The sequence below is a fragment of the Drosophila kikkawai genome, chromosome 3L (genome assembly GCF_030179895.1).
Source record: "Drosophila kikkawai strain 14028-0561.14 chromosome 3L, DkikHiC1v2, whole genome shotgun sequence".
In the NCBI taxonomy this organism is placed as follows: domain Eukaryota; kingdom Metazoa; phylum Arthropoda; class Insecta; order Diptera; family Drosophilidae; genus Drosophila; species Drosophila kikkawai.
The window spans coordinates 23,982,290-24,007,902 of record NC_091730.1 but is presented as its reverse complement, the minus strand read 5'-3'; the positions used below and the strand labels follow the sequence as shown (position 1 = coordinate 24,007,902).

The window sequence follows — 25,613 nt, the reverse complement described above, 5'->3', positions numbered from 1 at the left end:
CTGAACGCTGTTTTTCTTTCTTGTGTGTTTTGTATACAGTAGATTGCATGAGAGTGTTTTTATATTTATCGAGTAACATACAGATGCACAAAATGCACTAGAACTATACGCCTAAACAAAAAGCTTTCAAGCATTACACAGACAACACAAAATAACGAAAGAAAACACGAATGCTTCAGCTACAACTGGTCAGGACCATAAATAAGAGTGGCCAGCGCTTCCGGCATCGTTTCATATTTTTTTAAATTTGTTTCATTGGTAGTTGAGAGGTTGTGTCGGGGAAATAAATCAATAAAGAACTTAATTTAATGTATACTTTTTTTCATAGCGAAATACGTTTAGTAAAAATTATAAATGTAAATCAAGGGCAAAGAACTAAATTGATTTATAACATTTCCGATATCACATTTTTTTGCGTTTATGTAAGAGAAAGAATATTTTCCATATTATTTCTTAATAGTTTTTTCGCATTTTTTTGTTACAATTTTCGCTCGTAACATTTTTCCCAATTGTAAGTGACCTTAAAGTGTGTTTTATTGATATATATATTTTTATTTATTTTTCATCATGAGGTTTCTATATGTTGTGCTTGTTGTTGTGGTCGTTTCTGCGGTTGGTTATTGTTGTAGTCATTAGTGTGGAAATAGATTCTTCAAAAACAATTATGCCACGCATATCAACTATGCAGAGATTTAGCTGTCAGGTGTTTAAATACATTACGAGTTTGTTTATGGTTTGTTGGATAACAAAGAAAAAAAAGCGAGTAAACGTAAATAAATAATGCAAATAATTAATTGTATTAAATATGGAATTATATACATTGAAAGCGAGTGCGAGTCTACTGGGTAATTATTGAAGTTTGAATTATATTTATTGGTATTTTCATTGGCTTTCCGTTTGGCTCGAAAATCAAATAAAACAATGTTTCGGGAAACACAAAAACCAAAATCGAAACAAAACTTGTTCAATGCATTTCATCAAAGCGAAATTCGCATGCCATTTTTTGTTCTTAGGTTTACTTTTCGCTGTTTTTGTTTTTGGGAAAGGACTCTGGGGCAGGGTTTGGGACTAGGAACTTAAGGGGGTGTTCCAGTGTTGGTTTTTGTGTGTTTTTTGTAGGGGCTTTTGCTGCTAAATTGTTTTGTTTTGGGTTCGGGGCAGGTTGGGGCGGGGTGGTGCATGAGTTGTGGTTGATAGCTTACCAAAGGACTTGCAAGAATTACTCCGATCCTGCTTAGTACTGCTGGAAGACGCTGCAAAAATGTACACAAAATAATGTTCATACTCAAAACACACTTTAAGTTTGGTTGGTTGTCATTTCTGTTTTGGGTTTAGTTTCAATTTTCATAGTTTTTTTTTTCTCTTTTTCGTTATTGGTTATTGTTATTGCTGTTGCTCACTTAGCTGCTAACTTTTGAGATGAAATTAAATTTTAACTGGTGGTTATTCGAATATTCGCATATACATATAAAACATATATCACTAAAATTGGGAACAATGTTCGATTTCTTCGGTTTCGCTTGGGCCTCTGTCGACGAGGCTTTTCTTGGAGGAAAATAAAAAGCTTCATGATGCATGGAAATGGAATTGCTTTAAGTGGCATTTACACATTATTCGGGGAGATGGTTTTAAATGTTCTTTTATTTAGAGAAAGTAAACATGCCACTTAAACGGAGTTCCACACAAAAAATGTAAATCACATCAAACAAAAATGCTTAACGTGCATTATTTAAACCTTTTTTTGTTTTTGTTCTTATTCGAAAAGTGCCTACGTAAAAACAAAATGCATATTTCATAGGTTTTAGATTTTGTAAAATTCAATTTTAGTTTTTGTTGCTTCGGTTTCGGTTTCGTTTTCGTTTTCGGTTGGAAATAATGAAAACATAAATAAGCATACCTACCTACGGGCATGTAAAACGCTTCAATTGAATTGAATTGTTTATTATTATTCATTTTGGGTTTTGGAGTTATTTGCAAACTAATTGGAGATGAATAAAACGCATTGTTTTCCTTACGAACAATTGTATTATACAACACTTATAAATTAATGAAAACATAACAGAAAAGGGACGTTTCTATCACAAGGACTTGGCTTTTTCCTCAGAGAAAATATAAGTTGATTGGGTAAATATAAAAGAAATGCAAACAAATAAATCAACTGAGCATCAGCACAATAAATACACATACATAGACAGTAGTATCCTTCGTGAAGGATTAAGATTAACTTAAAAACAAAAACCAAAAATAAGTGTAAACCAAAATCAAAGGGGGAAAAATCATTTTAATTCGTTGTTCTTTTTCTTGCTGTATTATTATATATTGGACACACAAATTTACGTTTATTATATAGTTTTAAAAAGTTGTACAAAATGCTAAGTTCGGGATAATTGGAGGTCAACACAAAGTGAGTTTTTATAGCGAGCATTTCGTTGTTGTTGATAATGTTGGTATGGTTATGGAGCTAGTAACTAAAGACCGTTAAATAAGACTGGACAGTACACGGATATAGGTGATCAAAAGTCGGGGTATACGAGTAGAAGAGAAGAGGGATAGACAGAGAGATAGATAGAGAGAAATAGAGAGAAAGGGGACGCAACACAATGGCAGTAATCGAATTGTTTTTGACTGAGTTTTCATATATATATAGGTATATATTTTACGGCTGTACGAGTATGACTTGGGCTCAGGTGTTTCTGGCTTCTTAAGAAAAAAAAAAAACAAGAACGGGAAGAACAAATAACTTGAATAACTTATATAGTACGAATGTAGGTTGGAGTGTTCGTTGTGTGTTTTTTATTATATTTTCTTTTAGCTCTTCTCGCTGTGGTACGCTCATGTAAAATTCATATTTAATTGCTTTCAAAATGCATACGAGATTAGCTCTTTGTTTTTGTTACTTTGTTTACTTTCATTTTTTTCGGGGATTTGGGGCTGGCCTGGTGTGAATTGGATTGAATTATTATTTAATTTACCTGTGTTACGGGATTCTCGCCCGGCCGATAGACGACGTTGTGCAGCGGCCGCTTGCGCCCAACGTAATTGACGCAGACAAACTCCAGCAACGAGGCGTAGATGAAGCACATACAGACCCCGTCCCACACGTTCATCGCCGTCAGATTGGACACCACGGGCAGGGTGCTCCGGAAACCGTTCGAGGTAGTGAAGAAATTCAGCATGGTTGTCACGCCTTCGGTTCGTTGGAGTTCGTTGGAGTTGTTGTTGAAGTTCGTTGTTCGTTGTTGATTGTTGATTGTGCATTGTGGATTGTACAGAAACTTGCATTAGCCATTTGACACGTAATTAGTGAAGCACTGCACTTTGGGGGTCGTGAAAGGGGGTCTTAATAGGGGAAGTATGTTCTGTGTCGTTTAGTTGAGTTGTTCTAATTAGTTTCGGCAATATGTACAAAAGTTTTTAATTTGAGTTTTATCGTCCAGGACTCGGGCAGGAGTCGTTATGACTTAATATGTTTGTTTTGTATTTTGCTTTAGCGGTTCATTAAATGTGCATAAGCTAAAGAAAAGTTAACAAAAACTACCAAGTTGATGACTGAAAATATTAAACTAGAGTTTGAGTTAAGAAAAGTTCATTAAACTCTAAGCATTCGATTCATTTTTATGATCTGGAGTTCCAGGTAATTTATAATAACTAAAATTTCAGCTTTTATATTATTTCATCGATATTTATATATAATTAATGTTATATATAACTTAATGTAATTTTTTTATTAAAATTAGTTATATTAAATACCTCAATACAAATTCTGTTTCGTTTTATGTTTATTAAATAATTATTTTTAAGTAATTAAATAAAGGTATACTACGTATTCTGTTTATTTTTTGTATATTTTCCAATTAAAAACTTACATAAGAATTAAAGTAATAATTTAAATAGCTAATTAATAACCATTTAATGTAAATCCAATCGAAATGGAGCTATAGTGATTATATTGCTCGACCAATTATTATATTTTTCCCTTTATTAATCCCATTTTTTTGCCTTTGTTTCGACTGACATTTAATATTAATTATTCCTGTGCTGCCATTCGGCACTCGACACTATCCATCTTATGTTAGTTGCCTAATTAGTTGCGTCAACGAATCGCTGGAGGAATTTAACTTGGTTTTCGGCATCCTGCAACAAGGAGCACTCACAGGACTCGCCTGGCTGCCTCCACGAAACAGCATCGATTTTCAATTTGCCAGCGCTTCGGTATCCGCCCTCTGGCCCAAAAAGAAAATAGGAAAAATGTCTGATAAAATAGGGAAATCTCGACGCTGCACTCTGCTGCTCAAAATGCTGCTAGGGAAAGCTGCTCGAGAAAGTCACAAATGAGGCAGGAAGATGCCGCTGCGATCCCCTTCCAAGGAGCTGCCGATGCTGCTGCTGTAAAATGCATGCAATGTCGGCGCTTTGACTAACAAAACGGCATCGCTTGCCTTCAGCCATTTGCCATTTCGCCGCTTTTTTGACTATTTATTTATTTAGTTTCCTTTTGTCATTGAAATGTCGTTTGATTGTGTTTGCTCTGGGCAGACAATGGCAGCCAGAAATTGAATTATCCTTCCTCTGCGCTTTTTTGTCATTCGATTTTTGCATGAAGAAGAAAAGCATTTGCTGTCGTTGTAGTTCCTCCTTTCGTTTACATGAATGCTATCAAAATAAGTGTCATTTTATCAAATATCTTGGGAATTCAATAACAAGTTGAAGTATCTTTAAATATTTCAGGCAATGCATAAACAGCTTTTATACTTTATATTACTTTGCAGCTCTTTTTTAAAGTAATTTGCACTTTAATATTTTTTTCTCTGTGCAAATATTTTACTACAGCTTAAAGCCAAGTCAAGCTCTAAGCCTTTTATAATTCCCATCTGCCGCTTTTACATCCCTGGCCGTACTTTGTAGTTTTTGCATTACACGCACCGAGAACCAGTAGAGCTTTCTGTTCTATTTGCCTAGACCATGTTGCCCATATGGCTTATGCATAAATCATCATGTATGATGTGACCACCGCTCCACGTCATCATCATCCTCTCGTAGTCCTTCTCATCCGACTTTGTCGTTGCAGGGAAATACCAGGGAAGGGCCGTGTCCGTCTCCGTATCCGTCTCGGTGTCTCCTGTCCAGGAGCTGGAGCAGGAGCAGCTGCCAACGACGTATGAGTCGCTGGATATTTCGGTTGACATTCCCTTTGCATTGCTCTCATGCCATTTATTTCGGTTTCCTTTCCCATTTTGGGCCAGGGAAAGCGCATAATAATTGCATTAGCCTTGGTACACTGGATACCAACAGCTGAGGTCAAGATAATAGTTGTGTTCTTTCTCTCAAGTTGTTGAAGCAAACTAGACTTATCTTAAAAATATTATTAAAATATATGAAAACTAAGTCACAGAAGGATTATCAGCTATAGCTTTCAAGGCTTTTGGCTTGGCTCTTTTAATAAGATTTATTTTGTATTTTTGTATTTGTATATTTGTCCTTTCTTATATTTTTTTTGTGTAGTAGTAGCTTATATAATATAATTTTTGTTCTTGTTAAAAATGTATTATAATTTATTAAACAAAAGTCACATGTCTATAATTTACCCCCCTAGTTTCATTTACCTAACTTTAACTTGTTAAATAAATTATTTTACAAGACAAATATCAAATATTAAAAGAATACATTTTATTTTTGTTTATGGTATAGTACTCTATTTTATATATAAATTAACGTAAATATTTAAGTTATTATATTCATTATTTATATTCCATAAATGTATTATTTATATAATCTTTATTTTGTAGATTTTAAAAATGTAAAAAACTAGTTACTGTTACTGTTTCAATGTGAAATGCTTTAGTTGATTTTTCGTATACGGTTTTACCAAAGCTTCTCAACGAAAATAAAGCTCAAAAGTTGCCTGGTTAAGGTAGAAAATGTCATGCAATGCATTAGGTCTCAGGGGAGTTGGGCGTTTACCAAAGTTACGAGTGCAGGAAGTTGGAAAATACAAAATAAGGAAATAACTTTCGAGAGTAAATCAGTCCAAGTATTGAAATGGTAATAAAATGAAAAAGGAATCCATTTAAATCGAGCTGCTAGCTAAAGTTGAACTTTTAATGGGTTAAATGGTCCTAAGCTCCTCTAGACTATATATGTATATATACTTATTCTTTGCCAATTTTGTCTCGTGGTTGCGTTTTAATTTGGACTATAACTCACTAGAACTGTGCTTTACACAAGGCTACAAATTTCGTTAGGGACTAAATTGTGGAATGGATTGTTTTCTCATTGATTTTGGAGTTGGAAGACTAAGATTTTTGTTTTATCCCTTCAGTGAGAACGCTGGGGTTCTCTGGTTGATTTGTATTTTTTTAGTTTTTTTTTAGTTTGCTACGTACCGATCATAACCCGGGCTGGGACTGCATTCCATTCCAGCCAAAATGTGATAAACGACGAGGTGACCAATATAATGCCAGGTATGAAAACGGTTGTAAAATAATACGCACGATCACGGGTAAATGTCAACTCGACCTGTAGGCAACTGTAATTACCTTAAGAAACAAGGCCGAAATTATGCAAATCCGGCCAAGGGTTAACACACGCACAACACACAGAGACAGACAGAGAGAAAGAGAGAGTAATAGATGGAGAAAACAGTGCTGCCAATAGGTCCTTTTTACCAGAAAGATGTATCTACTCGGAGAGAAAGGATATAGAAATTTCTTGTTATACTTTCTTTACCGTTGTATTTTTGAATATTTATTTAAAAGGTTTTACAGAAATTGTGGAAACTGTATTTTCAGTAACAATAATTTCTATCTAAAGACTTTTTAAGATATTCAGGCCTGTTCTAGTTTCCACTTCCGCAAAATTTATTCGGATTCGGATTTCCCTGACCTGTTCTAGTGTTCACTTCCGAAAAATTTTTACGGATTCGTATTTCCCTCTGTTAAGTCTCTGTTAATTTGCAGACGGAAACTTTTCGTGTGTCATTTGTCCGGCGGATTCAAATCCGCAAAATCAGAAATTAATTATTTTAAAATACAATGCGATTATGTATATTACAAATGTTAATTGTATTTTATTCCTTGAAGTTTTGGGAACATTATTGCATAATTTAATTAATTAATACTAACATACTTGATTTATAAATAATTATTTTGTGGGTGCACCTTAAAATCGGTTCGATTCTAACCTTCAACATTATTGCAAATCCGCTGCCGCTGTGTCGTATTTGAGAGGGACCATTTAAGGGTTGTCAGCGTTTCAAAAAAAACGGCATATATTTAAGGTTAATTTCGAACAATTACTTTTTATGTTGTTTTACAATTAAAATATCTGCTATTAGGTAAAGTATATGAAAAAGTGTTTTTCTTTAAAATACCAGCCAATTCAATCCACAAACTGAACTAAATTGTATGCGAAGGGAATTTTTTCTAAACCCTCGGCAACTCTACTTTCGAGCATTTAGCTACCAGAACTGCTGATTGCAATTACAAATATTTCAAAATGTTTATTTCCTGTCTTAATGCTTATTCCTTAGATTTTATTATTTAAATTAGTGCTTCATTACTATCTATGAGTTGGAGACTACAGCGGGCCAAAATTTGATCAGCCCCTTTTAGCAAATCTTAGACAAGGGAATCTCTTTTGTTGAAAGCGACCAGCTGATTTTGTTTGGGAATTTAAGGGAAATTAAAAAAAATTTCCTTAAATCACCAAGGGAAATTCGCTTATGTTAAAGGGAAATCCGCAAATGTTATCAAATTCACTTCCGAGTGGAAACTAGAACAGGCCTGATTTTCATAAGTTAATGTTAAGAAAAATGCAACTTTTAGGACAAATTCTCTTAGGAGATTCAATTTCAACATATCTAAAATTTTTTGTTATTTTTTATAGATCTTTCTTGATTTCTGAAAGGATTTTTTTGGCAGCACTGGTAAAAGGACGCAGCACAGATTGCTTATAGAAAGTAGGTTATTTATTTAGAATTTATTCAAGGTCCTAGCCTAACCTAAACTATATCCCGCTTGTGGCTGACTCAACTATATTATTTGGAAAACTAAAAAAATATATATATATATTTATGTAAGCTTGAAAAACTAAAATAGTGGCTTTGCTTTCGAGTTGGGTGGGATTTGGTGGCTCTCATACAAGGAACAGAATCCATGCAGCAAACCTTAGATAAAAAAATCTTAAAGCTAAAATCTTTGGGGTGTTTGGTTGGTCTTTGAACTAGTTTTATACATTGTTTCATTGCTACTACTTTGGCCGCATTGAAATGAAGTGGAAAAGTGACAATCATAAATCATAAAGTTGTACAAATTACATTACAGAAGAAGGGCAATCGAAAAAGGCAAATGCTACGAAAGGCGGAAAGTAAATCAATTCTCAATGGCGTACAAAATTGATTTTTGATTCGGTTAATTTCTTAAAAGTACGTATTTTTATTAAGAATTATATATTGGGGTTTTATTTTGTTTAGTGTGAGAGATATATAGAGAGAGCGAGGGCAAAATTGGTAATGGTTTGTAGGTTGATTTGATAGGTAGGTTTGGTTGATTGGTATTTATTGGTTTTGTTACCTATCATCGATCTAGCTGGCACGGCATTCCATTCTAGCCAGAAAGTTATAAAGGACGACGTCACCAATATAATGCCGGGTATAAAAACGGTGGTGAAATAGAATGCACGATCTCTGGTAAAGATTAAATCGACCCTAAGACAGCTGTAGTTCCCTAGGGGGCATTATTTGTTTTGTGTTTTGTTTGGATAGTTTGTAGCGTTTTTCGTTGGTTTTTTTTTTATATAAGAAAAAGGGGGAAGTGGGAAGGTAGACAAAGATTAGACCATTAGATAGGCATTGGATACTGTTTTTCATATATAAAAGCTGCAAAAGCGAGTCTAGCCGAGGTCTCAGACTACGGAGTATACGGAAATCAAGACAAAATTAACTTTAAAAGCCAAGCCAAAGAATGGAGTCCGCTCGCAAGAAACCTAAATAAAAATCATCTCTCGAATAAGCCATATTGTATGTTGTTTTTGGTTTTGAATAAAGTAAATACCATTTTTACCAGAAAACACTACGGTTGCTAAACAAACAACTTTCCCAGCTGTAATTTCTTTTTTGGCTAATACAAAGTACCATAAAAGCAAAGGAAAGATTTCCCAATGACTTACCTCTCCAGCTGTTCTGATCACAGGCCGTCGTTTGATTTTTGATCAAGTATGCATTCAGTGTGGTCAAGGAGGGACTTTTCCGCAGGGTGTCCTCGTCGTTTTTCCACACGTATTTGATTTGTGCCTCCTCGTAGGAAACTGTGGGGTAAAACAAGGAACAAAATTCAAAAATAGCTTTCAATTAGATTAGGTTTGTAACCCAAAATAACCCCATCACCGCACATACACTCACTCTCACTCTCAATCATTTCATTACTTAATTACATTAATGTTAATAGGCGGGAATACCCAAATACATATTGTCTCCGGCTCTCAGACCCTGGAAATTAAATCATATTTGACAAACAAGCCATGACAAGCTGGCAAAAGGCAAAACACTTCGATGGTTGTACCCCCATCGCAGATGAAAATCTCGGCAGGAACCGACATCATCATCCTCTCAAAGTAATTTACGATGTCGCTCACGTTCTTAGCCGTTGTTTCCAGGAGGGTTGGCAACCGGAAACGACTTTCGAAAACAATGTAAAGGCAATGTCGAAGCAAGACGAACTTTGTATGTCCTTTCAGATAGTGCAGGCTACCAGGTTACCAGCAATTGATGGTCAAAAAACAGGTTGTAAATACTCTTGGATAATTTTATATTTAATTTTTAATATTATATAAATTATTATATTATATTTTTTAATATTTTGATACCCCCTGAAAGGGTATCAAACGCCCACAAAACCAGCTCTAGCTCCGTGTGTGGCACGCTGTGTGGCAGGCAGTCAGCCTTGTTAGTCACTTTGTCAGCTTTTGTCGTTTACCCCTCCTCAGTTGGAACTGCCACGCCCCCTTTAGGCCCCTACCGCCTCCCCATTGTTGCACAAACACAGACAGACAACACACACACACACAGAGAGACGAATGCAGATGGAGGCAAAGATTTCCCTTGAGTGGCAGTCAACACGCCCGCCTGCCCATCTTTTTATCATCACAGAGCATCAACATCTTGAGGTTCATTTTCAACACTCAGGAATTGCCGTATTATTTATACATTTCCTCCTGCTGGCTCTGTCCTTTTATGTCATTATTTGGGGATTTTCAAGGCATCAGCAGCTGCCTTCATTTATTTTTCAATTAATCAATTTAATTTCTTGAAAATCGTGGGGTTTTTCAAGAAATTTAATTTGTGATTTTGAAATGGGTAAATAATTGGAATTAAATACTGTCGGTAAGTACAGGATTCTGGTCCTTGAAGGGAGTTTTTCTAAGATATGTAGAAGCTGTAAAAAAGGCTGATTCTTCTTTAGAACTACAACCTTTGCCATTTTTTAAAGTTAAAAGTTTAAAAAGAAAATGCATCTGCACTTACTGCTCTCCATGGAGAAGGAACACTTTGGATCATCGAATGGAAATATATGCAGACTTCCCTGGCAGGATAAAATCAGGTGACGTCTGAAAAGAAAACGAAAGTTATGTGTAATATTGGTAGAAATTTGGTCTTAACATATTAAAAATTTAGATAAAAACGGTACTCCAATATAGCTGTCTCTGTTGAAATGTATAGTTTTTTTTTCCTTGTTAAAAATGAATTAATGAATACATCATACATTTTAATTGGTAAACTAAAATTGATTTATAATAAGTTAAGCTATCTTTTACGAGTTCTTAATTTTTCTGAATTTTTTACTCTGCTGTTTTGATGTGCATCTTTCGGAAAACACGGATTGACCTTATAATTCTCAGGACTTTGTCCTCGGGCAATTTAATTCTTGTCTTGACCACTTAATATCTCGCTTTGTTCAGCAGCATCAATTCATAATAATTTTGCAGCCCGTGTCGCTGTCGCTTTTCCAGCAAGTTCTCCAGATTTCCGCTCTCCGGCATTTCCCCTTGTTGGCTGGGCAAACACAGCACAGGACGGGAAAAGCTGGGAAAGTAAATGGCAACTGCAACTTATTTTAATTGCTGGACGACACTTTTGCGCTATGCAGTCAATTGGAAAAGTTCTGTTGAATTAAAAATGTAGACAAGTTGTGAGTTGGGAAAGGGGGAAAGGGTAGCGGGAAGGGGAAATGATAAAGGGAAACGGGAAATGAAGACAAACATGAGCATCCAACAAATGCCGGGCATATTGTGAAAAGTTCTTCTTCTCCGCTCTGCTTTTCTCTCGGCAAACAGCACACGAGCCAGAGTTTTTCACCTGGCCAGGAGTTGGCCTATATGTACCTGGCCAAATATTTACATACCTACTTTTTTTGTACTCACTTTACTCATATTCCTCTATTTCTTGTGCTATTTTTCATTACTGCCCCGTATGTTTGCCGGCTAGCTTACATATTTCGTGGGCCCTTTCCCATTTGTTTTTTTTTTAACTTTTCCACTAGCCTCAGTGGAAATAAAAAAAATAAGGAGAAAAATGTGCTGGGAGAATAAAAAAATATTGCCGCTTCGCCTGTCATCTTGCTCTCCCTAATGAATATGAACTTTGAGCGAAGAATTTGCATTTTCTGGCGCCATTAAAGCCGCTTAGCCCGGCCTCGTCGCCGGTTTTTGTATAAAAAATTCATTCATATTCAAATCGGGGCAACAGAACAGAAAAGCAGAAGCAAAAGTAGAAAACTGAAATTCAGAAAACACAGAGCAGGAGCAGGGCTGATAGGACACACACCTCATTGCGTACGTAATGGTCCCGTTCCGAAATATTCTTAAAGCGAAATGCATTGGTATGATGGGATCCTTGAAATCGCCATGCATAATGAAATACGTATCCGGCGTCCAGATGCTATCATGATGATGCAGGGCGTTCAAGAAGTCGTAATGAGACTTATTGCCATACTGCAGTCGCGGGTCGTTCCACTGCTGGTTCAACAGGAACTCCACCTCGTATTTCTGTGAAAATTTACAGTATCGGATAAATATAGGATGCAAATAATATAAAAAATATATATATTTCGCACTCACCAAGCTGCTTTCATCGGGCGATGCTAAGCTCAGGAGCAGCACGTTCACGTTCACCGTCAGAGTGCCTATTAAATGGGATTTAAATTCACAATTACCATGTGCTTTAAAATAGAGCAAGGTGTCAGAAGAACCAAAAACCTAGCTACCGAAAAATCCCAATAATTAATAAATTACTACTTAAAATATATGTATATTATTTTAGAAAAATACTACAAAATAAGTGACTGAAGAAAATATCAAATAAAGTTTGTAAGAGTCCTCCAAAAGATAAATGATAGAAAACTAAAACTATCTAAAAGGTGCATCTATAAAATATAATTCATGAGATGACACCAACCGCGATTATGTGGTCTCCGTGCATTTTGATTTGTTGCCATATCGGGCGATTGCAAACCACAGCAAAAGTCTTCATCTGCAAAATTTGAAGAATAATTTTAAGAGTCTAAACAAATTGTTGGTTTCTTTGGGGATTAAACATATTTAACTATTAGTACATATTTATTTATTTGATTTATGTCTACATTTTAATTCTTAGAAAGTCCTTGTCTCTCTTCATTACTCTACTTTTCTCTTCTACACATTGTCACCTTATAGTTCTGCCAGTTTGCCCTCAATAACAAAGTATAAAATTTTACAACTGCCCAAAGAATGTAGCGTAATGATTTCCCAGGGCATAAACATATAGAAAGTAATGTAATTGCATTGCATAGATGGCCTGCTCAAGATTGTGGTGGTTCCCGAGTCACAGACCCCGTTGGTGGTCACTTCTTTTGTGCATCGCATCCAGGGCAGTGGAGCCATTAAGTTTAATTGATTTTATAGTGTCCATACATCGTGGCCATGCTGCTCCAATTGTTGTCATTTGGCAAGGACTGAGTGTCCCGATCCCCCGACCCCTCTTATTCCCCAGCTAAGTATGAGCTGGAATTATTGTTCTCCCACGCCCACTTAGGAAAATTGGAAATTTTATCGAGACAATGGGACAAGTTCTGGAACCTCTTACCATTTACCGGCGGCAGTAATCGTTTGTCGTAGCGCTTCTTCTCGAGCAGCAGATCTAGTATCTCCTTATCCGAGCTGGACTCGTCGAATCTGCGAGGAAAATGTGTCATAGTTAGTCTTGAGATAAAGTAAAAGCCTATTACAATTCATGTTAATTAGTGTAAGTAATTGTTAAAAATATAGAATCGTTGGTTACTTTCCCAGGGACTCTTTTATGTACAACAGTTTTGTGTGCTGTTATAAATAGATGGGAAGATTGTTAGTTTATGGATAATAGTCAAGTCGAACAAGAAAACCAATTGATAGATAAAATCGTGTAACGAAAGAGTAGTCAGCAACGTAAATTATTTCCCTTTTGCTTGGAATTTATTTGTAAAAACTAAAGTTTATTTGGGAACACCGAAACTGAATTACTTGTTACATTAAGCTTAAAACTATACAAATATTTGCATGTCAGTTTGGGGCAAATTATAAACTTGTTTTTCGAATCACATGCACAACGTCAGCGGAACGAAGCTGAGAAAAATCAATTACCTCAACGGGAAATCAAATCGAAAACATAAAAGTATATTTGTGCATAAAACCAAACTTTATAATTCGAGTAAATGAAATAAAATAAAACTGAAAATTCTAGTTTGCTCTTTTTCCATATATTCTCTGATTTCGTATTGTTTTCGAGATTTTTAGAGAGAGAAAGAGAGATAGGGAAGGAGGTGTGCAATAACTTACTTCGACCAATCGATGCCATGACTGAAAGAATTTCAAAAAGGAAAAAATAAATAGATACATTTTTGAACGTGTTGTGGAAAGGATTGCCAGGCGATACAGATTGATGGATACATGGAGAGACAGAAAGATAGTTAGGAAGATACGGAGGCAGTGTGTGTGTGTGTGTTTTTGTGTGTGAGGTCTGGGACAACGAAATCAAATGAATGTGTTCCGGAATGCTGTTTGGGTTCTTCAACGCACAAATTCGCCTTGATTTTGGATTCTCTTATGGTAAAATTATATATTAAATATACATTTAATTTACAAATTTTACTGAATATTAATATTAATATTATCACAGTTCAAAGTCCCTTAAAATATGGACGCAAAAAATGCTTTGTTACATCTTACTGTTTACATTCTCCTTAAATGTGTTTTGGTCCATAAATTTATCTTGGCTTACCTTTTACCCTATACCCTTTCTAGGCATTACAATTTTAGTCTAGCTAAAAAAATTGTATTTAATAAAAATTATATTTCAGTATGTAGATTTATTATCCTTGTAAAAACTGGCACAGAAATTGAAATTAAAGCTTTTTTAAGGTTGCTATGTTTTGGTAAACATTGTAAACTTTTTACCAAAAAGAAAAATATTGTTGTATAGATTTAAAGACTTTGAACCTAATAAAGATCAACACGAAAAGCTTTCTGAATTGAAATTAAACAATTTTTGGCTTATTTGCAAGGGTTTTTTTTCTGGTTTTAATTAGTGTTTAACTTTCTAATGACTTCTATGCGACCCTTGTTTAACTTGCCTTTAGGACTAGAGAAAAGAAAAAGAAAAGTTTATTGAAGTTAGCATTTAAAAGATACTAAGTATGACCAATTTTAATTGATTTTAAGCCCATATCTGCATATTTCTTTCAATGACTTGTTGAATCCTAAAATCAAGGTGAATTTACAAAACAAAAAAAAAATAAATAATTTAATGCACATTTGGGGCTGCTACACTCCCACAGCCACTGCACTCACATGGGATGCTTGTCGAGGGCACCCGTCTCCGACTGCGTGGCGGCGGCCGTGGACGTGGTGGTCAGATAGCACAGCATCAGGATGACGCTGGAGGCGGCGTAGAAGCTAAACGACTGGCTGTAGTGCTTGTAGTGCTGGCCGAGATACTGGAAGGCGGCCGTCGAGGTGGCCGCCGCCGTGGCGCTCACATTTGCTATGATGGCCGCTGACATGCTGGCGGGCAGGCGGTTCGCCACACCCTGCTCGTGATCCAGTTCCTCCTCCTCCTCCTCCTCCTGCGCCTGCCAGGGCCGGTATGCTAAGTCCTTCCGGATATTCCGCCGGTGATCCTGCTTCTGCAGCATTTTCGCTAGGGCGGCGAGGGCTTGGAAATGCAGGGAGAGCGCAGAAATGCCAGCGGCAGCTGATCTGGGAACCACAGAGATCTGGGCCGGTTGACTACGCCGCCGATGGAGGAGGACATGGTGCTGGTGCTGGCGGTGCTGTTGCTGCTGCTTCTCATCATCCTCCTGCTCGTTGGCAATATCGATTTCGATTCTAGGTCCTCCGTGTGTCGCCAACTCGCCCTCGCCCTCGTCCGTGTCCTCGTCCTGGTCCTCGCCTTTGTCCTTGTGCGTTTCAGCCACTTGACTACCACAACCGCTAGCACTAAAGTCCTTGTTGTTCTCCTGATGTGGCTGCCGTATCGTTAAAAGCACTTGAGCCGTCGCTTTTAGATGTTTGGGCGCAGTTTCTGTTTGTGTTTCTGTTTCGGCTTGCGTTTTATGATTTTGTTGATAGTTATCCTTGATTTTGATGTCCTCAGCTGGTTTGCCATCGGCCCTGCCTCTCCTTCCCGTCGCTGCTGCTCCGGCTCCCGCTCCTGCTGCTTTTCCACGGCATTGATTTCGCCTTATTTGCTTGATTTTTGGTTTGTGGGGCTGCTCTTTGGCCGCTTCAAAGGCGCAGCCCATGTTACGATAACTGAAAAGTAAAAATTTAAGGAAAAACATTAAGTAAAAATATCAAGAAAATCAAAGTTTTTGGATACGAATCCATATGTATATATAGCTAACAAGTATTTGAAAAATGAATGATTAATTTAATATTAAGTATACTTTTAATTGAAATTTTAAATTTCTAAAGCTGTCACATAGTTATATCGAAAAAACTCCAGCAAGCTGCTTAACGTTGACGCCTATAAAAAAAAAACTAATTAACCTCGATGAAAGTGAAAGCAATCCGCTTGACGTACTCGCAATCTAAAATAAAAATCTATCGTCACCCACTTGACGCTCGTTTGCAGTGACTTGGCCACATCAACACTGGCTTTTCCGCCTATCCGCCTTCTGTATACTATATACATTTTGATTGATGTGGCAATATCGGATTGTTTTTGGCCTGTCGCTGGGTCACGCCCACCTGCGTGTACACCTAACTGTAAATGCCAGCTGCCAAATAACACGATTCCTGCAAACGGATTTACGATTGCCAATGAAAAACTTTAATTTTCCTGGTAATTTCCAGCCTAAGTTTTCCATTTAGTGAAATTCTATAACATTACCTGACTGGCGGTGTCACTGAGAATTATAGTGACAAGTGTCGAAGGTTTTATCCCATGTCTGTTATTATTAAGCTGGATCGATTTGTGGGTAAAGTTGGTATTGTGTTTGGTACTAATAGTGGGTCATTTTATGTAAACGTTGAAGAAATATTTCAGGATCTTGTAGCTGAGAAAAATAATGGGGATTATGTGTATTAATAACTATTTTTTAGTCACTTTACAGGAAAAATCTGTTAATGATCGATTTCTTTATTATTGTATGACGTTTTCTAAACTAAAAATTAAATTAAAATTGTTATATCAAAAACTGTCTTAGATATTTCAGTCTTTTAAGCCCGCTTTTCGCCCCTAAGCTAAGGCCACAGAGCCCAAAACTGAATGTCTGTCAGCCAGTCAATGGGCCAAACGAATTTTTATATTGTTGCATGTCAAAGGCTGTCTTTTGGCTGTCTTTCCCGGGTTGCTTTTGTTGTTAGTTCGGGTTTTGCCATTAGAGTTGTTGCTGTTGCGGTTGTCAGTTTGTGGCCAAGTCAGGGCGAAATGCAATTTTCATTTCGGCCAGAGAGTAAATGTATTTTTCAAGTAGCAACCGCTTGGCTCTATATTTTGACATTTATGTCAACATGCAAAGGCTCGAGCGGGCATTGCACCATGGCCGAAATGAATTCGAGCCGCAGGAATTCAATTTCCTCTGTTGCTCCAAATAAAACTGGCGTATAAATAGACATCCATTGAGGCAAAGTGATTTGGGTCTGATTAGTTATGTCCGTGTGCCTGAGCACATGTTGGTTGTTATGGGTTCGAAAGCCATAATCGGCTTAAACCCCTTTGTTTTGTTTTCTTTTTTGCTTTTGTTAATACTTTTAAGCCATGTTTAATGATGAACAAAACCGCAGACCAATTCAAAGTTGATTGGCCGCACAGCTTATTCTCAAGCATAGGGAAAAAACTTTGACACGAGCCAGTGGCATCCTTTTTGCCTTTTCAAGAACCACACACAAAACACAGACAAACCCACCGAAAACAGGCACTCAGTGGCTTTTGTGGCTACGCCTCCTACGTATTCAGGGTCTTCATTATACATTTATTCGATTTTTACGTGACTTTGGCCATAAAGCACAAAAATAAACCCCAAGACGGCAGATACGAAAAGTAATAGGCGCAGGGAACTAGGAAAGGCCGAGGAATGGGCCATGTAAATGGCTCTCATATACAAATTGGTACCGATATGTGTATAGTCTTTATGCCATACGTGTTTTCGTTAGCCGCCTCTCTCTTCCACTCACATGTGCCAGGACAATTATTGACCTCAATCTATTTTAAACGGTGGCTTGTAGGATTCCTTTTTTCTGTGCCAACGAAAATGTCAAAAAACTTTAACAGAATGGCAACTTTTCGGTCTGATTATTGAGTGAAAAGGGGGTTAAAGGAGTGCAGAAATAGCTGACCATAGATCAGTGCAACCAGGGCTTCCTCCGAGTCCTTCCCGCTGATATCCTTTATGCCTTCCGGGGCATAAATTTGCACAAACCGCTGCGCTGCAGCTTGGGCAAAGTTAATCCTCCGTCGTCTGGCGGCCGGAAACGGCGCCAACTGACAGGCCAGGCCAACAACTAACCCAAAACACAACCAATCCCCGCTGGTTTTTCCTACATTTCCCATTTTTTATATACGAACATCGTTCCTCGTTGTGCATTTCATTTTTCGCTCTCAACTTTTTCATATTTCCACTGGACGAAGTAACTTTTCAAATTTCGTATCTGTGTATATTTTCATGCCTTTTTGCTTTTCTTCTTATTATTATTATTTTTTTTGTTGTGCTAGTTCAGTCAATTTAATAATTTTCTGGTAGTTTTTTGCCTCTAAATTAGTTGACACTGTGCGGCAAAATTATTTGCATACTTTCGGGCGGCGCTGTTGCTGCGGTCGGGCCCACATGTCGGATACTTAATGCCAAACATTTAGAGCACGTTTTATGTTGGATCAGCTTTAATGGCCTAATTAAGAATTTTACCCAAATCAAGATATAATCCAATTAGATGCGAATCCAACACTTTTTGAAGCCGGGTCAAGTTAATTGAAAATTCCATTAAATTTTGTTGTGAGAGAAACTACCGCCCAGGATGAGTAATTACAACTTTAGCAGCTCTTTCTCATTTGATAGAACTCGGAGAGGGGACATAACTCTTAAATTAAATCAGGGGTTTCCAGGTAACTGGTTGTATAATTGTTTTATGGGCAGTTAAGGGTAATTAGTGCTTATAACAAATGATAATTAAACTGTTAAGGCTTATAGCTTTTAAGAAAATTTGGAAGTATATTTTTTTAGTTTCCCTTAAGTTTAGCCTTAGCCTCATTCCTCCGACTTCAATGCCAACTTTTCAAGATCCAATTTTAGGAAAAATATACATTTTAATTTTCCATTAAACGTCCAAGTTTCGGTCACAGGCGAATGGGTAACCGTAGTAAACAAAATAACAATAAAAACTTTACCCACAACAACAGCAATGGCAAAACAACAATTACAAACAAGTTGTTATCGATTTTTTGGGCGTCAGTGTTTGCCATTGTTCGGAGTCACGAACTTTCCAGTGACAGAAAAGACAACAGCAAAAATAAAGTTGATTAAACCCATTGAAATGGTCTCTTGCTTTTACATATATAGTATATATGTGTATCTACGTATATATAGTAAAGATTGCGGGCGGACCGACAAGAAAGGCTAAGTGGAGGCATTGTTGTGTTGAAAACAGCTCAACAAATTATGTATGTGGACAACTCAACAAATTGTCAATTACTTTATTGTTTATAAAAAGAAAGAAAATATACATGAGACACTATATAATGCATATCTACATCTAAGGATAATACAATTTTAAATTAATTATGTATTAAATCAAGGTTTATTCATTTTATGCTAAAATTAATATTGCGACAACTGGTTATCCCGAAATTACATCGGCGTTCCTGGAACCTCAATCAAATCTGTGCAAAATGACATTCATTATTAACGCACTTAGACTCCCCGCTGGCCATAATAATGGACCATAATCTGTTGCATTAAAAGTTATTAAAATGTCATGGCATAGACCCACAAATTGATGGCCAGGCAAATGTGGTAATTGAAGAAGGCCACTTGACCCAGTTTCCCGGCCCGGACCGACTGCAATTGGAAATTGGTAATGCAGACACTGTGAGAGAGCAATCTGCATGCCGTCATGCCTAATTAAATAACTCGACTCGGGGTAGGTAAGTGCATCCAAAGGGGGCGGAGGCTGATCTGGAGTGGAATGGAGTCCGGACATGGATTCGATGGAGTCGTGCCGCTGCAGTTCATTCGCATTTCAATTAAAAGGCGAATGCAGACAGAGACACAGGCACTCGGAAAATGGCAAACCACTCAGAGGGACGCTAAGCCGTTTAGGCTTAAGTCAGCTTATTGCTCGGAAAAGTGGAACACGCGACGACATAGTTGTCACACGACGACGGCGACTACGACTACGACGACCTGTTGGGATACCTGGGCCCGGGAATTTTCCAATAATCGAACGCACAAGTTTAATTAATGCCAGCCAAGAAGTGTAATTGAATAAGAGGTGTTTCCGCTTCCTGGCATTGTGCTTACTTGATTGCAGATCAGAATTTGGATATTTTTGACAAGCCTTCAGCCTAAATATTCTGTTTTAGGCAGGTGAAATATTACAGGTTACAAATATATTATGATATGTTTTAATTATAAATGCATTTCATTAAAAAAAACGTGAAATTAAATTTGCATTTTAAAAAACTATACATTTTTGCATATGAGCAATGCTGTAACCAAAATCGACTCTACTATATACGCCATATTTATGATTCATCGCTGAGGTGAGCCATTTAACCCAGCTAATTGCACATTTTGACAGTTTGCGGTGCAAACGTTTGCGCAAAGTTAACACAAAATGACAAAGTGCAAATGTGCAACGCTCGTGTGTGGAGATAGAGCAGGAATTGCGGTCTGACTTGGGGATGGGGATGGGATGGCTGTGGGAGTTAGTAGTACTAGTAGTGGGAGGGAAATTCCTGTGTGCTTGGTATCACATTCTGTTTACAATAAGCTTGGCTCAGCTCGATGAAAACACACATCGCAGTAAAGCCAACATGTTTTTCTTCTTTTTCTGTTTTCGTATTCCCCAGACAGAAATCGAACAGCTGCCAGCTTTACAAGTTGGCTTCGGCACTTTGCGGTTACTTTCCCGGTTACGCAACACACATTCCGAAAGAGGTGTACATCGATATTTTTTATTTATAATTAAAATGAATAAATGGCGGTAGATACCGCGACCACAGAGTCCCTTAAATTGGAACGGAAGTGTGTCACATACAGTTGCGGTCAGAATAATGACACTGAAAATTTAACACAATTGACATTTGACACTTTTCGGTGATACTCTTGTTTTCAAATGTATAAATATTTATTATATGAAATAAAACAATTATAGCTGAGTTCAAATTGTGTTTAATTTAATGGGGAAAAAGGCTTAGTAATCCATCTTTTAAGCAAGAACTACTCGTTACTGCTAATGTAAGAATATCTTAGGCTTTTCTATTATTATTTATTTATAAAATACCACCAGTGACAAGTGCTATATGGCCACCGCTCGTTTCCCTTTCGGTTGATTGTTTAAGTAATTAAGCAATCGAAACGAGCAATCCCCTTGATCCCATTTTAAGATCGAACTTTTCGAGGCTGTGTCCTTTTCAGTTAATATATAATATATACATATTTTTTGTTCGCCATCGAACCCGAAAGGCTTTTGTTAAGGGGGCTTTAGCTGGATTTGTTTGGCGCGCGAGGACGAGCCTAAAATATCTAAGGGAGGAGTTGGAATGCTCTTGGTCCTGTCAGTGCCACTTAAATGCCATGCATCATGGAAATTTATGTGAATAAATTATAATCAAGCAAGGAAAAAACATACAGAGCGTAATAATTCAGATTAAAAAGTATTTATACACACGACACACACACTTGTTGGGGGGGAGAAGGAGATGGCGAGGATGTATGGCTGGAGGATGCTCCTCTGGGAGGGTATGGGTGGCTTTAAGCTGCCCACTGGTCACGCGTGTTCGCTGCGTATGTCCTGCGCTGATTTCGCCATAATAAATTGACATTTTTTGGACATTTCTCTTGAAGTGGCCGCTGCTGGGAAAACTGGGAGCTGTCTGTCATTTAAGCTGCTCTCTGCGATTTTTCCCCTCCATTTTTTTTGTTTGCTGGTTTCAGTTGTTGGGCCAAGGCAAGCAGCTTATGGCGCTATAGGGTTAAGAATTAAATTGCGGGCGATTCCAAGGACAAACTCCTTGGAAATTTCATCTTCATATCTTTATTAAGAAAATAATAACTTCAAATTTACTATTTATGTATGTATAATATAATTGTAAATTAGGCACTTAACATATTTAAAGTGAGTATTAATAAAATGCATAATATTGCACATTTTCTATTTTCAGAATAAAGCTTATTTAGGAGGTTTTTCCCGCTCCTCAAACAATCTGGACCATCAAAACTCTGCAATCAAAACCAAAAATCCCCTTAAGAAAGTTACAGGAAAAAGCAATAAGCATTCAAATAACAAGTACGAGTGGCAACGTAACAAGAACGAACAAGCAGCGACAAATAATTTGGCACAAAAGCAAATAAACAAGATAAACAAACAACAAACAAACAGACAGACAAACAGGCGGAGAAACAAACACGAAGCGAAGACGCAGAAGACGCGAGAACGACAACGGCGAGGAGGAATCTAAAGACAAAAACAAGCCAAGTACCAAAGCACATAATGAGCATAATGGGCGTGTTGAGAGCGTGGGGCGTGGGCCTCCGGCATGCCAAGGGGGGTCACATTGCCCTCCTAATTCAGACCCCTTCCCCTTCGACTGCCAGCACAAGACGAGTGCCAAAGAGCTTTTTGTGTTGGTTTCTCTCTCTTAGTGCCAGAATAAGCGCCACTTTACATGTAGACACACACATAAGCAATTCACACACTCCAAAAAAAATTATTTAAAAAAATTCAGGACTCAAAACAAAGAATACATGGATTGTTTCAACACTTTCTAAGCTTAAAAACTATATCTTTGACTAAAAATGAGCTAGCTTCAGTACGATTTATATTTTTAAGTTTAAAAGGATTTCCCCCAGTGTATCCATGGGTGGGGCAAAAAAGGGGTGTGCTTTAGGGGCATGTCACCCCTTCTGGCAGGATGCAGTTACCAGCTGCAGCTGCATCTGCAAAACGAGGGCAAAGGCACGTCGCCAACCATTTAAACTAATCTTGAGGCAGTTTATTTATATATCTCAAGGGTCGTTTGTCCTAACAATGTGTCCTGCTTTTATGGGAGCAGATATATATACACAGATATGTGGATATTCGCATATATAAACCAGAACTAAGCTCAGGTAAGCCATAAAAAAGGGGAGCGAAAAGGGGGTTTTATAAAAGCCAACTTTCCCCCAAAAGTATGGGAGATGTACTAAATATATTCTTTGAAAATGCATTTAGGGAACATTTATATAGAAAAAGATGAAAGGGAACTCCCAAGATGGTTCTGGATAAAGAGAAAATATGTATTTAAGGTTAAATACCATTTACTTTCATAAGAGAAGTATACTATTTACTTTAAATATATACACCATTTAGTTTCCCTTATTTTAAATACCATTTTATAAAGCTCCCCATTTTCCATTTACTATTCTTCCACAGGAAAAGCGTAAAACCTACAATTGATTTCCCATGTTTGCGCTTAAGTTGAACCTTCTAATCCGCCTCAAAGGTCGTCAATTACATGAATTGAATAGATTACTCGGTGCCCAGGGCACTCCCTCTTACCACGGAGGTCGGAGACGCACACTTGACTGACCTTTGCCTTAAGTTATAGTAATACCCCCGTTTGAGGCTATTTAATTTCTATATAAATATTTTGCCATAGACCACAAATCTGCGGGTCATAAGCCGCAAGGACACGCCGCCACAGGACATGCAGCTCCTTGGCAGCTTACGAGTCCAAGCCTCGAGAATATGCCCCACTGAACTTGGACTAAAGCAGCCGGAAATTAAACACACAAAAGTTTCCCAAGACTTGGCCCGCACCTTTACAAATACACATGTATGCCAGAGCACTGAAAAAAAAGTAAGTTTTCACCCTAAATATTTTAAAGTATAGTCGTTTCTAATACTATAAATTCTAAATTTTAAGAAAAAATCTTCTTCATTTCCCTCAGTGCTCATGCAAAGGCTGCTTGTTAGCGCTTTGCATTTGAATAGCTGCCATTTCGCTTTATTTTCAGGAGATTCCTTGCAAGCGAATGCATTCAGCGCTGATTCTGTTTGTTCATATTGTAATTGAAAGGCAATGTGTTCTCGCTCCACTCACCAAATTTAACTCCGCAGCCAGTTCAATGGGATCCTCTACCGCTCCGTGTCCGCATGGGCCAACCTGCTGGAATACAAAAAATAAAGCTGAACCAATTAAAGCAACCAATTATCAAGCAAATATTAATATCAGCACCGAAATGCCGCACATTTTCGCACTTGCGGATTATTTGCTCTCGACGGGCATTAATTCCCCATTGTCCAGGCCCCAAAACAGCAGCTTTTAGATGAAATTGAACATATGACACACTGGCAGGAGTGAAGGAGTAAATGGGGCTAAGGCCTGAGCCAACTTGGAATTCCCCAGCATGTGCCGGCGGGGCAAGTGATGGAAATCACTTAACACAGAGACGGAAGAGGGAAGAGGAAAGAGAGAAGCTGGGTGACGACGACGACAGCAAGGATATGACAGGACACGAACGGGGACGGGCGGCTGTGAATGGGGATTGTGTCTGAGTTCTTAATGAGCTTTTGTCTGCTGCATACTTTTCAGCGCTGTGCACTGGAGACAAGCTTGTGCGTCTTGGGCTTTGTTCAAATATTTGACAGGCGACCGAGGGGCGGGGCTGGTCCCTTTGGCCATTATTGGTTAGTTTGTCAAAGGAAGGGGGAGGGAAACTAATGAGCAACGGGGAAAATTAAGCTTACAAATCAATGACTTTATCTCAAAAGATTCAGCATTGTAAAGATATAGAGTGCCATAGAATACATATGTATTTACCGCAGGGACAAATCTTAAATTCTATTTATAATACTGCCATGTTTAATCTTTTCCCAAGAAATTAAGAGTATCTGCACTGAGAATACCAATCTTGCTTTATAGCCAATTTCTGGCTGACATAACCATATTAATCTTGTTTATGGCCCGCACACCATATTAAAATTTTTGCCCACTTATTTAATGCACTTAAGCCATCAACTCGGACACATACGAAATAACTTAGGGGCAAGTTCAATCAAACGAGTTAATAACTTCCGCAATGTGGCAGCCGAAATTAACCATAATTCACATGCCACGGCCAACTAACCGAGCTATTAGCCTTCTGGTCTCAGAGCTCCGGAGCAGGATATCAGGCTGTGTGCGCCTGAATGGATAGTCCGAGTGGGCCAAGACGGCTCGGCTCGGTAGGAGCTCTGGGTCGGGGTCGGGCTCGGGTAATATGGTAATTTTAGCGTTTGTCTCTCCCCGGACTCACACGGCAATCAGCACACACACGGGCCCAGGTACACAAAGAATAAAAATGCCGGAGCACATGTCACATTTGCCACATGAGTTAACGTAGCTTATTTATCATGGGCCCCCTTCTCGTTGCCCGCTTCGCGACTTCGTCCTGTGCTGTCCTTCATCCTTCTGTCTCCCTGAGGCGCTGGTTCAAGGTGACCAAGGCATTTGCCGGCCAATCTGTGGTCGTGTTTAAACGGGTGGCACTCGGAAAAATCTATCTCGGGTTATGTAGCTATTTATAGCTATTGCGCTTAATTAAAAAAAGAATATCTCAATAAATTTAAATATTGAAGGATGTACGGAAAACTTTGAATATTTTTCAACTTGCAAGTAAGTGATCCTACCAATGGAAAACCATCTGTAAATATTTATTATTTCATATCTTAAATAGTTAAGAAAGAAAATTAATTAAATAAAAATAAAGAGAGTATTGATATAGTTCTATCCTTTGTGAAATTTTATTTCCGTGTATTTATCGATATAGAATATATTTTAGAATATATATTAAAATAACACAAATATCAATCTTATAGATATTTTAAAGTCTTTTCATTTTCAATATGATATCTAAACTTTACCCTTT

At 37.6% G+C, this 25,613-nt stretch overlaps 1 protein-coding gene and 1 long non-coding RNA gene across 3 annotated transcripts in view; one reads left to right on the top strand and one right to left on the bottom strand.

Moving 5' to 3' along the window:
* The window catches only part of pHCl-1 (pH-sensitive chloride channel 1), a 62,240-nt gene that overhangs the window by 10,641 nt on the left and 25,986 nt on the right, over positions 1–25,613 (bottom strand). The window contains exons 3-14 of one of the 2 annotated variants that reach the window (XM_017179654.3): positions 23,807–23,872; positions 14,854–15,816; positions 13,843–13,863; positions 13,115–13,203; positions 12,449–12,523; positions 12,112–12,176; positions 11,819–12,039; positions 10,520–10,602; positions 9,166–9,303; positions 6,384–6,536; positions 2,973–3,187; positions 1,203–1,253 (exon numbers count right to left, since the gene is read on the bottom strand). In XM_017179654.3, coding sequence (XP_017035143.1) covers positions 1,203–1,253; positions 2,973–3,187; positions 6,384–6,536; positions 9,166–9,303; positions 10,520–10,602; positions 11,819–12,039; positions 12,112–12,176; positions 12,449–12,523; positions 13,115–13,203; positions 13,843–13,863; positions 14,854–15,806 — 2,064 coding nt within the window. In that variant the 5' untranslated portion in view covers positions 15,807–15,816; positions 23,807–23,872. Of the gene's footprint in view, positions 1–1,202; positions 1,254–2,972; positions 3,188–6,383; positions 6,537–9,165; positions 9,304–10,519; positions 10,603–11,818; positions 12,040–12,111; positions 12,177–12,448; positions 12,524–13,114; positions 13,204–13,842; positions 13,864–14,853; positions 15,817–16,121; positions 16,140–23,806; positions 23,873–25,613 lie in introns of those variants that run through there. The other variant, XM_070285245.1, reaches the window with a different exon arrangement.
* On the top strand, positions 735–24,428 carry LOC138928325 (uncharacterized). The gene is made up of 5 exons (XR_011444845.1): positions 735–845; positions 21,887–22,832; positions 23,137–23,310; positions 23,363–23,563; positions 23,721–24,428. It is a non-coding gene; the product is annotated as an uncharacterized lncRNA (long non-coding RNA).